Source organism: Dermochelys coriacea, chromosome 1, assembly GCF_009764565.3.
Source record: "Dermochelys coriacea isolate rDerCor1 chromosome 1, rDerCor1.pri.v4, whole genome shotgun sequence".
Taxonomy (NCBI): domain Eukaryota; kingdom Metazoa; phylum Chordata; order Testudines; family Dermochelyidae; genus Dermochelys; species Dermochelys coriacea.
The window spans coordinates 190,253,890-190,269,118 of NC_050068.2; the positions used below are offsets into that span (position 1 = coordinate 190,253,890).

Sequence of the window (15,229 nt, forward strand, 5' to 3'; positions counted from 1 at the left end):
CAAAGTATTGAGGCTTCTATACCTGGCATAAGTAACAATTACATAAGAAGTGAAATAACTAACTATTTATCTCTGTTGGACAAGGTAAAGATGAAGAGAAGAGGACAACTGGTGAAGAAAACTGATCAAGATGATACAACCTACATATGCTTGGAGGGAATAGATTTTTATTGGTAAAGGTTGGCAAACGTTGATTTCATCATACACAAATAAATGAAAACATATTTCCATTGATGATAATCAAAACTTACAGATGGGCAAAGTAAGAAAAATGCTTCTTGAGAATTTAGTTTGATTGAAGTACATTTACTTTGTACACTTTGACATGGGATGCTGAAAATTTGGGTTTTAAATGGGTATAAGCTTTAACTTTTTTAATTCAAGATGTCATTAAATAATTAGCTGACCCCATAATTTCCCACAGCTGTGAATTTAAAATTGATAAATAAAAAAATCTTATAAACACACACTGATATTATCCATTGAAATAAAAAATGAAAATTGAATTCTGACAAGCCTAAACATGTTCCTGTGTTATCTTTGGACTCAATTTATGAACTGAGTTAAAGACTTAAAATACTGACTGTTGGGGGGGGGGGCGGCTATCGTTCCAAATTAGTTTTGTGAATAGGTCTGTGAGCCTTCCTCCCCCACTTCAATGTAGAATTTAAATTCCTGTTCAAGGAGGTTTTTGGTTTTTATTTTGTTTTAAATGAATATTGTACTTCCAGTCTACAAATAGTGTATCTAAGAAGCTAGTCATAGGAACTTTCTGCTATTGGCCAATTATAATAAAATGAACCTCCTCTAATGCAAGGCTGAGTCTCCAACTGGCAGAACCAGATTCCTCAAGAGTAAAGTAACCAGTTTGCTCTTCTACTGTAGTTATACATTGCAAGGAGTCAGCTTTTCATACCACAGCTCTCCGAGATGCACCCTCCAGATGATTATTTAAGAACCAGGAAGAGCAGGCATGCAGAAACTGTAACAGAAAGGCACTCAAGACACATTACTTAAGCAAATGGTCAAAATCATACTTTTCAGGATACACTGAAGTTCACCCTTAGAAGTAGGATTCCAGCACCGAAGAACAAAACAAAACAAAAAAGACGACTGCTACCAGCACAGAATTATAAGGTAAACAGTTGGTTTTATTTTGCATTAATAGTTGCAAATATTACAAAACAGTTTGCAGTACAGTTTAAAATGAAATAAGTGTGAAGATGCACAAATAGTGGCTGTCTCCCCTGCTCAGAATTTGATAGTGCTACTAGTAAATATGCTCTCAACAATTCTACGGCTCATGTATATGGATGCTAATTTGTGAGACAAGTTTTAATGCATAAATGTATTTTTCTGGAAGTGTGCCAGAATTACCTTAAAGGAAAGGACTTGCTTTTAATTTTTCAAGTCAGTAGAATCGTTTATTAGGAAGGTTCATGTTTTAAAACTGCGAGAAGCATACATCAAAACATACCTGAAGTGATAAACCGTCAGAGTGCTTCACTCAGTTTGTCAAATTAAGTTTACCAAGTGAAAAACTGCATAAACAGAAGAGCACGCTTATTTTATATTAAGATATTTGGGTTTCTTTTAGGATTGCATATTAACATTTAATTCTGCATATGTTAAAGTCAAAGCACAAACTTTTAGATCAATTAGGATTTTTATGATGACTAGAGCTTTGAACTTTATTTGAAGAGTCATGGGAAAGGGAGTGTTTGTGTACATTTAGTAGTACTGACATCATCCATCTGGCATTTAAGAAAAGTATTGCTGATACACAGACGAGCATTCAGTAAAAAGTTCTGTTCACCTATAGGCAAAATCTGAATGCCTCATAATATTACAAAATAACTTAATCCTTGATTTGCCTATTTCTAAAATTTAAGACACCTGAGCAACATGAATGCTACATGTTTCTGAAATCCAACCGATGGTTTAGTGGATTAATCCAAATATGGAAAAAGGACACTTTCACATTAATGTAATGTTGCACATTTCCGTATTTATATTTGAAGCTCCATCATACATGAAAGAATTTTACAAAACCAATTTTACTTTTCTCTGTTTTTTTGCCCGTCTCAGCTTGGCTCAAGATCCAGTGATTTTCACGCATTAGCACAATGCTGCAATGTAAATACTGAAGGGGTTTATTGCCTCCTATCTTGCCAATGGATTTTCTTTAACAAGTATATTAAAAACATTTCTATGTGGAATAATTTTTGTAAAAGTCTGACTACAGAACCTAAAATTTTGGACCCAATTTGACGTGACAAGATAAATCATGTATTGCCTTCAAATGTGACTCTAATTGATTCTAAAGCCTTTGTACTTCCCGAAATTCTAATAAATACTGCCCATCAAAAACCACGAACAGTGAAAGGTACCACAAATTCAGAAAATGTACAGTATCAGAAATGCTAGCAATAGCAGAAGTAATTCAATAGGAATGGCTTTCCATGAGCAACAGTGGTTTCATTTAGAGATCACGGATACTGGTCTCTCTCTCCCCTCCGCCAAGGTAGTGTATTAACCAAGATTCTTACCATATGTAATGGGAAAAACAAAGGAGAGGTATGTGCATGTGTATGCACAGAGGAGATCTGATCGTAACAGTGATCTGCAAAGGAAAAGCAAGTAGGTTATGCTTTTCTGCACTTCATGGTATATAGAGGCGGCCTGAATTTATTACTTGTATTAATAATTCATAATTAAAATAAATGCATTTATTTTTAAAAAGTGTTCAGTTTGGTTTTGTTGTTTATAACGTTAGAAATTCTGGTCTTAACTACCTTGTTCTTCCTGCAAGGCCATATGGACAACTAATGGAATGACTTACTCCTACTAATACCAGGAAAGTGAAACCTCAGCAATTAAGACAGGAAAGGATTTTTATTCTCTGTTTACACTGTGTTTTTCATTTATGCCTATTTAACTCAAACACCTGGCCTACAGTTGAGAGAAAAGATTTCTTTAGATTCCACATCCCTTCCCCTTCAACTAAGGGCTTAGTAAGCTCCTCTGCAATTTTTTAGTCTTCCAATAAAATCTCTGGCAAAGTCATGAAAGACAAGACTATATTGATATTTCTAACATATAAAAGAAACACATACAAAAACTCGCACTTTCAGTCCTCCTTATATATTATGACAGAACTAGAAAGCAAGCCTCCTTTGATTCCCATCTCCTCTTTGCAGAACACCTTTAACAGATATTAATCAAGCAAAATATTACAAAATGAAACTAGTAATCTAAAATGGATTTTTAGCTATAAGTAGTCTCCTACCTTCTATTTCCAAAATAACAGACTCAGTTTACAGTATGTTCTGGATTTGTTGAGAAGTGTGCCAGACACATAATCCATCAGTGCTTTTTTTGTACTTACCAATAAATTGGCACTGGTATTCTCTCTCAAATACAGTGAATTATACCACTTTAAGTCTCAAACTGGGCCTTCTGTGCCTTCACTTTTAAAGCAAAACTCCCCATTTAAAATAGTGAGTTATCCTGAAAAACTGGTGGCATGATATGCCTTGAAATAAGGTGCTGCAGTACCATCCACCTGCTATGGGGATGGAATGAAGAGTTTGTATACATGCATTTGGAAGGAAATTAAAGAAAATCAACTTTATCCAATTCAAGATTTCCCCCCAGCCAACTCCATCACCTCTTAGTATAGGATATACTTAGAAATATAGTAATAATCTTTCTCTGTGTTAGTTTTATTTGTAGCCATTTCTAGTGCAGCTCCTTTCTTAAGATACCACTTGAAGTAATCATGATAATGACAATTCTAACTCTTGTTTCACTTAGAACAACTTACCCTGTGAATCATTCCTGCCTCACTTCTGAATCCCATTCCTATTTACTGGGAGTGTTTTCTCAAAGCTCTCCACCCTGTACTATTTGAATCATGACTCATGACTTTGAATCAAACAGGCTCTATCTAGAGAGAACTCTGAGTTCAACACAAGGATTCCAAACTTCAGGCTGAAGAGCAGACAGACAATAGATTGTAACTGGTATTTTCATATGTGCATGCACAGGATTTAAGCTATATGTAAACACGTTATAAAGGAGAAGGAACTGGAAACCTTCCACAGACAAAAGACTGAAGACTAAATAATCCAGCTCTAGCCTTGTAGTAATTGGGTAATGGAATATAAAGTCTTTCCCCTGTAGCTCATTGGATTCTATTTGACCCAGATCATACTGAGAGCTAGTTGGGTGGCCAATGTAAAGAGAATTGGTGGGTTTAGTCTACTTCCTCATATAACTGTGTCCATAAAAAACTTGTCAGCTTTGTTAGCAGTAGCATCTTAGGGGCCATGGGTTGGTTTATCATGAAGGTTTAAGATCTCTCACCCGCAGAGGCAGAGCAGTACAGAAAGTTACACTACTACTGCCTCTGCTGTACTGTACTTGGATAGAGAACTTCATTGTGGAGTCAGCATATAGTTGGTGTGTGGTCTTTGCACAGTGCAGTTCTTTTGATAAAAATACTGAAAGTTGTCTGGAAAGCTCTCACACAACAGTAAAGCTCTGTTTCATGGTTACAATGCAAGCATTCTGGTCTGGCAGCTGTGAAATGGGACCAAGCACTAGTTGGTAATCTACAGAGTATGAATTTTTAATCTCCAGTTGTACAAGCAGGAGAGCAAACCTTGAATGGTCTCAGTAGCTACCAGATGCCACAGAAATTAAATGCATTGATTTCACCCATCTCCCATGCTACCCGGTTTTATTACCCTCGAAGTATAGCAGTGGCTGAGCTTCCAAAATAGTCACCACTACAGTGGAAGTTTGCCTAATTTTCATTGGGGGAGTTTTGTGATTAGTAGTTGTGGTATTACATTTGCATCAACAATCAAGTAAAGGTGCAGCTACTCCATTTTGTAGCCACAAATGAACTGAAGAAAGATCAGCATCTCCATTACTCATTTTGAAAACCCTGCCACTTTTTTTTTTTTTTAAAAAGGGGGCACTGACAACATTAAGACATTTTTAAACTTAGGATATTAGCTATGGTAAAAGCCACGTTAAAAACTTCAAAAGCTCCATTCTGGTTTCTAATTAAGTTTATCCATTCCCATTACACAGCTTGCCTGTTTTGGCAGTTAGTAAAAGAGTGGTTTGTCACTCTGGACTTCCAGGTGCAGTGTACATTTAACAGCAAGAGGCCATCTCCAAGCTGTTAGTGTTGAGTTCTGGAAATCCATACTGAATGCACTTCTCACTTTCACTACCCAAAGACACAGTGAGATACAGCACAAATGCTATCTTTATGCATGGGAATTGTGATTATTATTATTATTATGGCAATGTTTAAAATAAAGGATCCAGAACTCACAAGTTCTAATCCAAATCCTTGTTTTGCCAATGACTCAATGTGTACAAGATACTTCACTTCTTATCTCAGTTTCCCCAACTGTAAATAGAGGTTTACCTCACAGGAACATGTGGAGAATCAGCTGTTATAGAGCACTTTGAAGGCATAAAAGCTTACACAGACTATAATTCACAACACTCACCATTTCTTCCCATTCCACTAATGTTAGTGCTTCAGCCCATTCTCGACCCTGTACTATCTCAGCTACTCACAATCCTCTCCTCCACCCAGCATGTCAAGGCTAGCAATCTACAGTAATTCTCATGCTTCCCAGAACAACGGCTTCACAAAATTCTGCAGTCCCCTCTCCTGGAGTTTACCATTCCCTCAGAAACCCTAAAATCCTTACCATTATGTCCAAAGAAATCACTTTTTTCCCCGTCTGTCACATCCAGAACTCCCCAAACCCCCCTCAAACAACCTCAGACAACCCCCTCATTAATACCACTAGCCCTTCCAGCTCTTAAAGCTTGTTCCTTGTTTTCCCCTCAAACCTGTCCTCTACTCCGACTCCCAGTTTGACACACTGCACCCAATACCATCACTTTTCCTCAAAACCTACTCATGCTAATTGCCAAGTATCTAAATACACCCCTCTCTGCTTACAGCAGAGCCCTGTTCCAGGCACCCTCTATCAACAACCCTATAAGCAGTCAGTGGCAGAGCCTACCTTCAGCAAGCTAGGACAGCTGTATGGACAATAGCCCTCAAAGCACTCACTCTAGTATGATCCCAATTCCTTTTTGCCAGTTGGGCGTCACATTCTTAATGTAAGCCTCAAACATCAGCATTTTTAACGTAAGCATTATTGCCTGCTACTGGTTACTTTTTCAACACAATGGACAACGATGTTGCACTATAAAAGTGCAGTGCAGTTTAATACACTATAGCAACCTTCAGTATATAAAGCCTGTCATAGCGAGTATATTTTTTCAGGCTGAACAACCTTCACAGAGTCCCTCTGTTTGCTACATTCCTTTTATTGCACAACATATAACACAGATACCCAGAGCGTTTATTGTGAATAATTCTTTTTTTACAATATGCACAAATGCAGCAGTGTTTTAAAAATAGAAGCTGGTCTAACTGGACTGAATTTGGCATAGAAACAGAAAATGTGACCCGTTCCAATACAATTTAAGAATAGCTATTTTTCCATGAACATCAGCTCATTTAACATTTTAAAGCAGTGACTTTTTTTAATAGAGGAAATATTCATCAAGCCTGCTTACCATTTTATAAACAAAAAAATTAGCTTGAATATCCGAAAGCAAGGTGTTTTAAATTCAAAAAAGAAAACTTATGCCTGCACTTAATTTTTCTTCTGTATCTACTTTAATGCAGCATTAGGGATAACATTGGAAGATTCTACAGCAAAATGTTGAAAGCATAGCAATTTTTTCTCCAATTTTGTGAGAAAATACACAAGAAAAGCTGTTGAACAAACTGAAAATTCTGATGTAATCTAATTTTTCCTATGTGGAGCAAAAAAGTATTTTAACTATAGGCATTTCAAATGTTGCACGTCTCACTGAGCCTATTCTTGCACTACTAATATGAGACACCTAAGAATGACGACTTGGACTCCAGACCACACTACACTCTTAAAACTTTGCTCCCAGGCACTATGCTCAAAAGCGACTGTCATGCAGGGTTCTTCTCTCTTATATAGTCTATAGCGTTGTTTCTGAACACAGTTGTAATATAGCTTGGAACCATGTTAGAAATGGATACCAAGTGTGTTTACAGCCATTTAAGGCTGCACTGGCTTGACTGAAAATACTGAGCACTTACACCGTTTGTTTTGAGCAACAGCATAAATGAGACTACCAGCAATTACACAATCTACCTATCCCCCACTTTCAACTTGTCAACTGTATTTATCTGAAACGTCTGACTTTGCATTTTTCTTAGTTGCCAACACACTGACAAGCTTAATTGGCAAGCAGTGTTTGCAGGCAGGGACTAGGCTGTTCGGGTGTCAGATATGGAAATAAGTTTCAATTGCTTACATTCCATTCCCACCAAGACTGTAAAGTAAAAGCACAAAGTCGTCCAATTATTAATAGCTATTTAAAGTGTTTTCTTCTTAACTGTGAGTTTAATATTTGAACACTAATTGCTCAGTCTGTGAGTGCGTGGGGAAAGAGAGGAGACCGGCATTCTGAATATTCCACACAGTTCCAGGACATTCATACACTATCACTATATTTTCCTATAAAAAAAGTGTGCATTCGCCAATTTGAAGATAATGTCACTCAGATACTTGGAAACTAAGCAGACAGTTGTTTAAAGATATACAGAACACGTATAATGTCCAAAACCAGTGTTTTTCTGCTATTGCATGTTTACCTTAACAGAGTTGGCAGCCAACTTTCAATATGGTTATAACTGGTTTTGAAGGGGTAACATGGTGACTGCTTGTTTTAAAGTTTTCCAACAATTAACTGCAAATCATTCAGCTTCACAAAAGCTCTATTTTCCCACCCCATTACCACCAACGGTGTTCCCTTATAACTTGCCTTTCAATTATAGGTTTCTTAAATCATACTAAATTAACATGGGTCAACAGACATGTTAGGTTATGCTAAAACAGATTTTCAGGTCACTTCTCTGAAGTTTTATTCAGCACTCCCGATTACTTTCACATGCCCCAATCTGAACTTTCCCTGGAGCAGTCTAAAGGGTGCCAAGCAATTCTGAAACATTTCAAAAGAATGTTATCTTTAACAAATCACATGTCTTCTACTATGGGCAGATGTACAGTAAGTTTAGCAATGCTAAGGAATTATTGTAACATGAATACATCATGCAAGGGCTTCTTTGTTTTGAGCAAAATGTTTTCCAGTAGATGAACAGGCTTGCCTGAACTTAAGTCTCTGTACATTACCAAAACACTGACACTGGTGGATTTGTTGGCTCTTAGAAAAATATTACATTGTATCACAAAAAACTATAAAATAGCAGCAAAAACCAAGAAAAAACAAGGAGAGCAGGGGGGGAGATTGCCAATGCTAGGATACAGTATCTATCTTTTCTCCAATTACTTATGGCCTGCAGCAAAAAGTCTTAACACAGTTTACATTTATTGTTGTTTGATTTCCTGTTAAATCTTCTTGTGGACAGGCATAGTTAAGAGTTTGTGGGAAATATATTCCCAAGCGTTTAGTTTCATAACTTTTCATTATGCAAAAATGTATTTAGGGACCTTAAGTGTAGACTAGGGATCAGAGAAACTACAACTGTACTATTAGGTGTTCACACTACTGTATAAATATGTACAAAAGGTATGTTGCATACTGACATAATTTATAGGAATCACTCCGCTGTCATTACGTGTGTCACTACTTGGATGATATATAACTTGATTGTTGAAGATCTTCACTTTTTTTTAAAAACATCAGTATATTAAAAAATTATCCTATCACCACCAAAAAAACAGCCAAAATGGCACTACATTCCACTAGTTTACACTTACTAACTGTGGGGGCAACTCCTTACACAGTAACTCTAAGCAATTTTGAATTATTTGAAGGTTATGGAGTTGAAACTTGGCAGCATGATGGTGAACTCTGATAACATTACAGAAGGGCCTTAAAAACATAACTTGCTTCATATATTTGAATATGTTCTGATCTAATTGGTGAAGTTCATCTGAAGATTAACCTTGTGCAAAAGGTACAATTCAATTAAGAGCGGTGGGAAATTTTCAAGATAGGACGCAGTTGAACTCCCCTTAAGTCCATAGGAAGGGAGATGTAGTGTCCCAGTCTGCACAAATCCTCCATTTTTGCCACTAGTAAGAAGTTTATCCTAAAGGTAAAGGTAACAGAGAGTAAATCTACCTAAATGCTAACTGTTAGAACATTCGGATCATCTCTGTAGACACAATGAAAAGGATTTCAGAGCCAAACAACGGACCATGACTGTAGTCATTGTACTGTGTATAGTTCTGTAAGGACCAGTGAACAGTTTACAATAAGTTTTCATCATTTATCCTTTGTCACAGCAGTCAGTAATGACCTCTATAGCTAAGAACGCACAGAAGTTTATTTTACAACCCCATTATCACATGCTCCTCTCTTCCTTCAGTCTTTACCTCTTACTTTGAAATTTTCCATTCTTGCTTTTTGCCAGATGGTAAGTTTTTTGGAAAGTTTGAGCAAAATATTAGTCATTTTTGAGTTCAAGGAGAGTGTTGTGTTTTTCTTCAATGCACATGTTCTACTAGGCAAACTTTAATAAAAACAGTACTACAGCACTAGTTGGTTGATATCCGAGTTGACATTCCTAATGTACATACCTGTTTTGCTGACTAGACCTATGGTTCCTGATCATTCACAGAAAAGATTATGAACATAATTTAACCCAGAAGTGATCTACCCTTGGTAATTTGTTGCTCTGTTACAGCTAACGTAGACGTATTATGCTGACAACTCGTTATCCTGATAGACAAAGCAGCAGTTTGGAATCAACATGAACAAATTTAGACATTAATTTAAAGAAAATCCTAAATTTGTTTAGATTAGATATAAACTATTTTCCATTTTATATATAGAATACATTTCCCATTCAACATATAAACAATTTTTTAAAGAAAGCACTGAGAAGTCACTCACTTCACATTTAATGATGCTTGTGTAATTTACACTCCCAAGTGTAGTTATCTTCGGTTTATAATTTCAATATATCCCTTCTGTCTCAGATCTAGTATAATCAATGTTTAATTCCAGAAAAGTTTCAGAGTCATGTTGTAGAGGTCCTCTAGAAAAAAATATTTGGGCTGACTAAAGCTTTGAGACATTAAAATGAATTTTACACTAGTAGCTCCAAATATAAGGTTATCAGGTACTATACAACTTTCTCATATTATGCTGTACTTTCACAAAAATCCTGAACTAGACAGTTACCCCAAGTCCTATTCCAGAGCAGTAGCTTGGAACGGAGATTCTACTGCAAAAACAATCCCATCAATTATTCCCATCAATTATTTTCTCCTTTGATGGGGGGGGTGAGGGGTAGGAAGAGGAGAAGAGGGCTTAACAGCAATAGCACTGAAACAGCCACAAAAATGTCACTACATTAAAACATGTCAATTCCACATTTGAGACACCAGCCCATACAAGGTTTTTCACCACCCTGTTTAAGACGACCACTATTTGAAAGCCCCTATGAATCTGTGAGCCAGCAATAAGCACAAGCAACACAAGCAGCCATCTGGGGCTCTGCTCTATGTAATGACCCGTACAGTATAACATTTAACTAAATACTTTAAAACTATTGCACACCAAAGACAGTATAAGCTAAAAATTCAAAGAAAGCTTCACTCCAAGTGTGCTCTTTGGTTAAAGTTGCATCATCAGACATTGGTTTCATTCCCTTTCAAAATCCTGTGTTCATAACTCTGAGGTTCTATTGTAATTCTAATAAAGGCAGAGAAAACCTTCCAACTATACTACCATGAATGCTGTATGAACCAAATACAACTTACAGAACAATAAAGGAATTTTAACATCCCAGGACTAGAAATTAAGTGCAGTGATGCCCATTGGGAAGCTGAGAATAGTATAAAACTCCTGTTCTAATCCTGCAAATTCAGAGCTATGCTAGTAGGAATTTCACCTCACACTCCAAGAATTCACATTAAAACAAATTATTTAATGACAATTTTTTCAAACATGCCCTACCTTCATTTTCTAATCCATTTTAATTTCTAGATACCAAATCATAAAACTACTGCTGCCCCAGGACTGAACAGCCCATCTTGGGCTTCAGGTTAGTGTGGGGAATAAATTTGGGGAATAAATTCTGCAGTGAAAAGGCTGAGATATGCTCTTAACTGGCACTTTTTTGAAGCAAGTCAAAGCCTTGCGGTTTTACAGCAAGTCCTAGTGGAAGTAGATTAGTGGGCAGGGTGCAGGTGAGGCAGTCAGCAATACATATTAAATGCAATTTATCGAATAGCTGTAATCACCAGATACAAGGTACATTTAGTCAGACGCTCATTCTCCCATTTGGTGCTTCTTTGACATCTTATCTCTGTGCACAGTAATAGCTCTCTGCCATCTGCATAGACAGTTTGTGTGCAGATAATTGCTAAACAGGATTTTGTTGTTGTTGTTACGTTTAGGATTACAGTGACTTCAACTCACAAGGAAAGAAAGTCAGCCTGCTGTTCCTTGCACGACAGAAAAAATGAAAGACCGCCTTCAAGAACTTAAACTGCGAGCAAAAGAACTGCAGCTAGCTGAAGAGAACAGCTGTGCGCCTGGGGTGAAGGAAGACGACCAAGTGGAGTTTGAACAGCAAGCTATTATTTATGAGAAAGAGCCCATAACTGAGAGGCACCTAAATGAAATCCAGAGACTTCAGGATGAGATTAGTAACTTGGCAGAGGATGTTCAAAAGTTTGGTCAGCAGCAGAAAAACCTCATGTCCTCAATGAGAAGGTTCAGTGTTATTAAAAAGGAGTCCAACATTACAAGAGAAATAAAAATTCAAGCAGAGCACGTAAGTAAATGCTTGGATGAACTGTCAAAAACAGTGAAGAAGTCTGAAAGCGAACAAGGGCCATCTTCCGCCATTGCAAGAATCCTTACATCTCAGCATGCATTCCTTTTCCTGCGTTTCCAAAACACCATGCTTTCATACAATGATGCTATAACAGCCAAGCAGGAGAAATGCAAGACATTCATTGTCCGCCAGCTTGATGTGGTTGGGAAAGAGGTCTCTGAGGAAGAAGTGAATGATATGCTTCAACAAGGAAAATGGGAGATTTTCAATGAAAATCTGCTTACTGAAGTCAAAATCACTAAAGCTCAACTATCAGAGATTGAACAAAGACACAAAGAATTGATCAATCTGGAGAACCATATCAAAGACTTGAAGGAATTTTTTATCCAGATCTCGCTTCTGGTGGAGGAACAAGGAGAAATCATCAACAACATTGAAATGGGTGTAAACAATACTCAAGATTATGTTCAAACATCAAGAGAAAAGTTTAGACTTGCAGCCAGGTATAGAAAGAGAAACCTTTGTAAAGCAGTATGTTGCTGGTGTTGTCCACGCTGCAGATAACAAAAAGGGATGATTCTCAAATTTCACAGGCTACCATTTTGCCAGTAGAACTTTTGAAGCAGCTCTGTGGGTTCCATTTACACTTCAGTTTGTTTCTGCTTACTCTCCGCATCTCGAGGGCTCTTTCCTTTTACTTCCGTGCATCTCACACTTAAGATTTTTTTTTATTATTATTTTTATTTTTTTTTTATCTGTGCTCCTGCAAGTGGCTCTTCCTGGCAGAACTAGAGAAGTAGTACCTAGGGATTCTCAGCAGTTTTTCCGCTTCTGCTAGGCTATGGTAGAAGTGTTACATTGGAAACACAGATGAAGTGGAAAGATCACCTTTTCTGATCCTACCAACCCAGAGTAATCCTGCTTTACCAGAGGTTGTCCAGTGGAGCTGGTGGGGTATCACAGCGACCAATGCGACAAACGCAAGGTCATAGAAGGTGCCGCCTGTGGTGCTGGGAAGTATTAATAGTATTGCTAACACCAAACATTCAGAAGTCATGTGTCGGGCCCCAAAAATCCTGAGACTGGCTTAGTTATGTTTTTTTAAAAACAAAATAAATTTAAGGTTATTTTTATTTGCCTTCTAGTTTTTGAGCCTTCATCTTGCACCCGAGTCATGTTTTCAGGCTTTTCTCAGCAACTATGAGGACAAGCAATTTTTTTTTTTTAATTTGCAAGCTGAGATATCTATTTAATCACTTTTCTCCAGGAACTGAGGCTTTAAATTAAAACATCATATACAGCTAGAATCATGATAAAAATCAAAAGCGTTGCCAACTGGAGAGGGGAATCACGCACATTTCTCCATTTATAAAATGTATGAATTATATTTCTGTCCAGAGTGAATGTATGTGTTTATGATGAGTAATTAATGTGTCTATATCTTAACTATTTAAATATAGGGACTGAACCAAACAATTCTAAATTATTAAGGTAACCACTGCTTTTTGAAAGTGTGAATTAGAGAAATATAGAAACCTCATTCAATGACAGGTTATACTGTCCATACTTTATTCTATTCAAGACTTTCCCTCTCCCCATCCCCACAAAGAGATCATTATCCAGTAGTTCCTATTTAGGAAGGTGGGTATTTAGAACATACCAGTAAGCTGCCAACTTAAATTAGTCAGTTTTTTCAGTCTTCAGTTAGTTAAAAATCTCAAATTACTAGCACTTCAAGACAAGTATTTCTTAAATTCAATTAACCTGTAGAGTTGCCAATTTAGGTTGGACATATTCCTGGAGGTTTCGTCACATGATAAACTTTAATTAAAGATTAATCTTTAATTCCTGGAGACTCCGGGACAATCCTGGAACGTTGGCAATCCTATGCTAGAAGCAGTCGGAGCAGCAGAACTGAACTTTCATCAAATATGCAAGTACATGAATATTTCCATATAAAACTACACTGAGAATGTTACAGTGGCAATAAATACAACAGCAAGACCATGAAAAAAGCGTTCCATGTGCGGGGATACCAAAATACAGCACTGTGGACTCAAAAAAAAAAAAAAAAAGTATATTCCCTGATGTAGCCAAAGTGACATGAATTAATTCTCCTTTTTAAACTTCAGAATCTATATCCCAAGATTTTCAACTTCTAGCAAATTAATTTTTAAAAAAGTCTGAATTTGCCTTTTAAAACTATGCTTACGATTAAACAATCGGACATTACCTCTTCAGCCACTGCAAACCTGCAATGGAGTCCAACGCAGAGATGGTAGCAAAGATTAGATTGGAGCCCAATGCAGAGGCCCCCAAGCAGCTTTTTTCTTTTGTATTAGTTCCCCTCAAGATAGATTGATGGTTGGATACCCTCCAGGCCCCACCTGCACCAGGCCCCAGCCAGGTTCCTCTCATCCTTTTATCTCTGTTCTCTACCTCCCCTTACCTTTTTATTTCTTCTTTTAAGCATATTTGCCTTTCGATTTTTAATTTTGTTTTGCTCTTTCTGGTGTTTTTATTCCCCCCTCCCATCCTGCCTAAAGCGCTATGTGCTGTGGTGCTTGAGTCCCTTGGGGCCACAAGCAGCTAAGATGAGAAGCAAAGCTTGAGCTAGCTGAGCCTGCAGCCTTAGACACTTAAGCTGCTCCCAAGGACAACTGCATTAGGAAGGCAGGAAGTGAAGACAAATTACTTTTGACAGGCAGCCCATTGCTTTCCCTGCAGCAGAAGTATTTCTGCAGTGGGAAGAAGTAGGTGGATCTGGAGTGCTTCATACCATCTACATCCCCACTGCCATCTCCCTCCTCTGCTCAAGGTCCCATTTGGAATAGCATTGCACCCTCCAGCTTTCAAAATGCTGGCCTGCTGCGATTCTAACTGAGAATGCCAATGGAACAGAGATAAATTCGTTCAGGAAAAACTTGGAAACATTTCCAAACCTCCATGGAACATGCTAGAAACCAAGCAAATAGAGACATATTCAGAGTGATCAGATTAAAACCTACTGAAATTCTGAGAAACTGGATTTGCTAGTTTTCTCTGATAATTATGCTAGAATCCCATGCAGTCACTACTGGTGCTAATAAACCCACATAGAGAACTACTAAACTAATTCTAAAAGCTTACATTTAGCTTAGAAATATAATGGAGCAACTCCCCACTCCAAATTTAAATTATAATCCACACTTACCTGTGCTAAAGCATTATCAGAACCTTGGATTTCAAAGTAATTCTTAACAGAAAGTTTCTTTGAATTCCTCCTTTGGACACTAATGCACAATCCGTCAAGATTTCATGTAAAGGCTGTGATTATAGCAAGCA

General features: G+C 37.3%; 2 protein-coding genes across 13 annotated transcripts in view; one reads left to right on the forward strand and one right to left on the reverse strand.

The window, feature by feature from the left end:
- Positions 1–15,229, reverse strand: part of ARL13B (ADP ribosylation factor like GTPase 13B) — an 83,130-nt gene that overhangs the window by 40,955 nt on the left and 26,946 nt on the right. The gene's annotated exons all lie outside the window — the stretch shown is intronic.
- STX19 (syntaxin 19) lies at positions 831–14,034 on the forward strand. The gene is made up of 2 exons (XM_038408090.2): positions 831–1,137; positions 11,523–14,034. Exon 2 carries the CDS (start codon positions 11,588–11,590, stop codon positions 12,467–12,469), a length of 882 nt encoding a protein of 293 aa, XP_038264018.1. The 5' UTR covers positions 831–1,137; positions 11,523–11,587; the 3' UTR covers positions 12,470–14,034.

Bases quoted from the DNA above. Each gene is read 5' to 3' on its own strand.
- STX19 (XM_038408090.2), top strand. From the start codon at position 11,588: ATGAAAGACCGCCTTCAAGAACTTAAACTGCGAGCAAAAGAACTGCAG.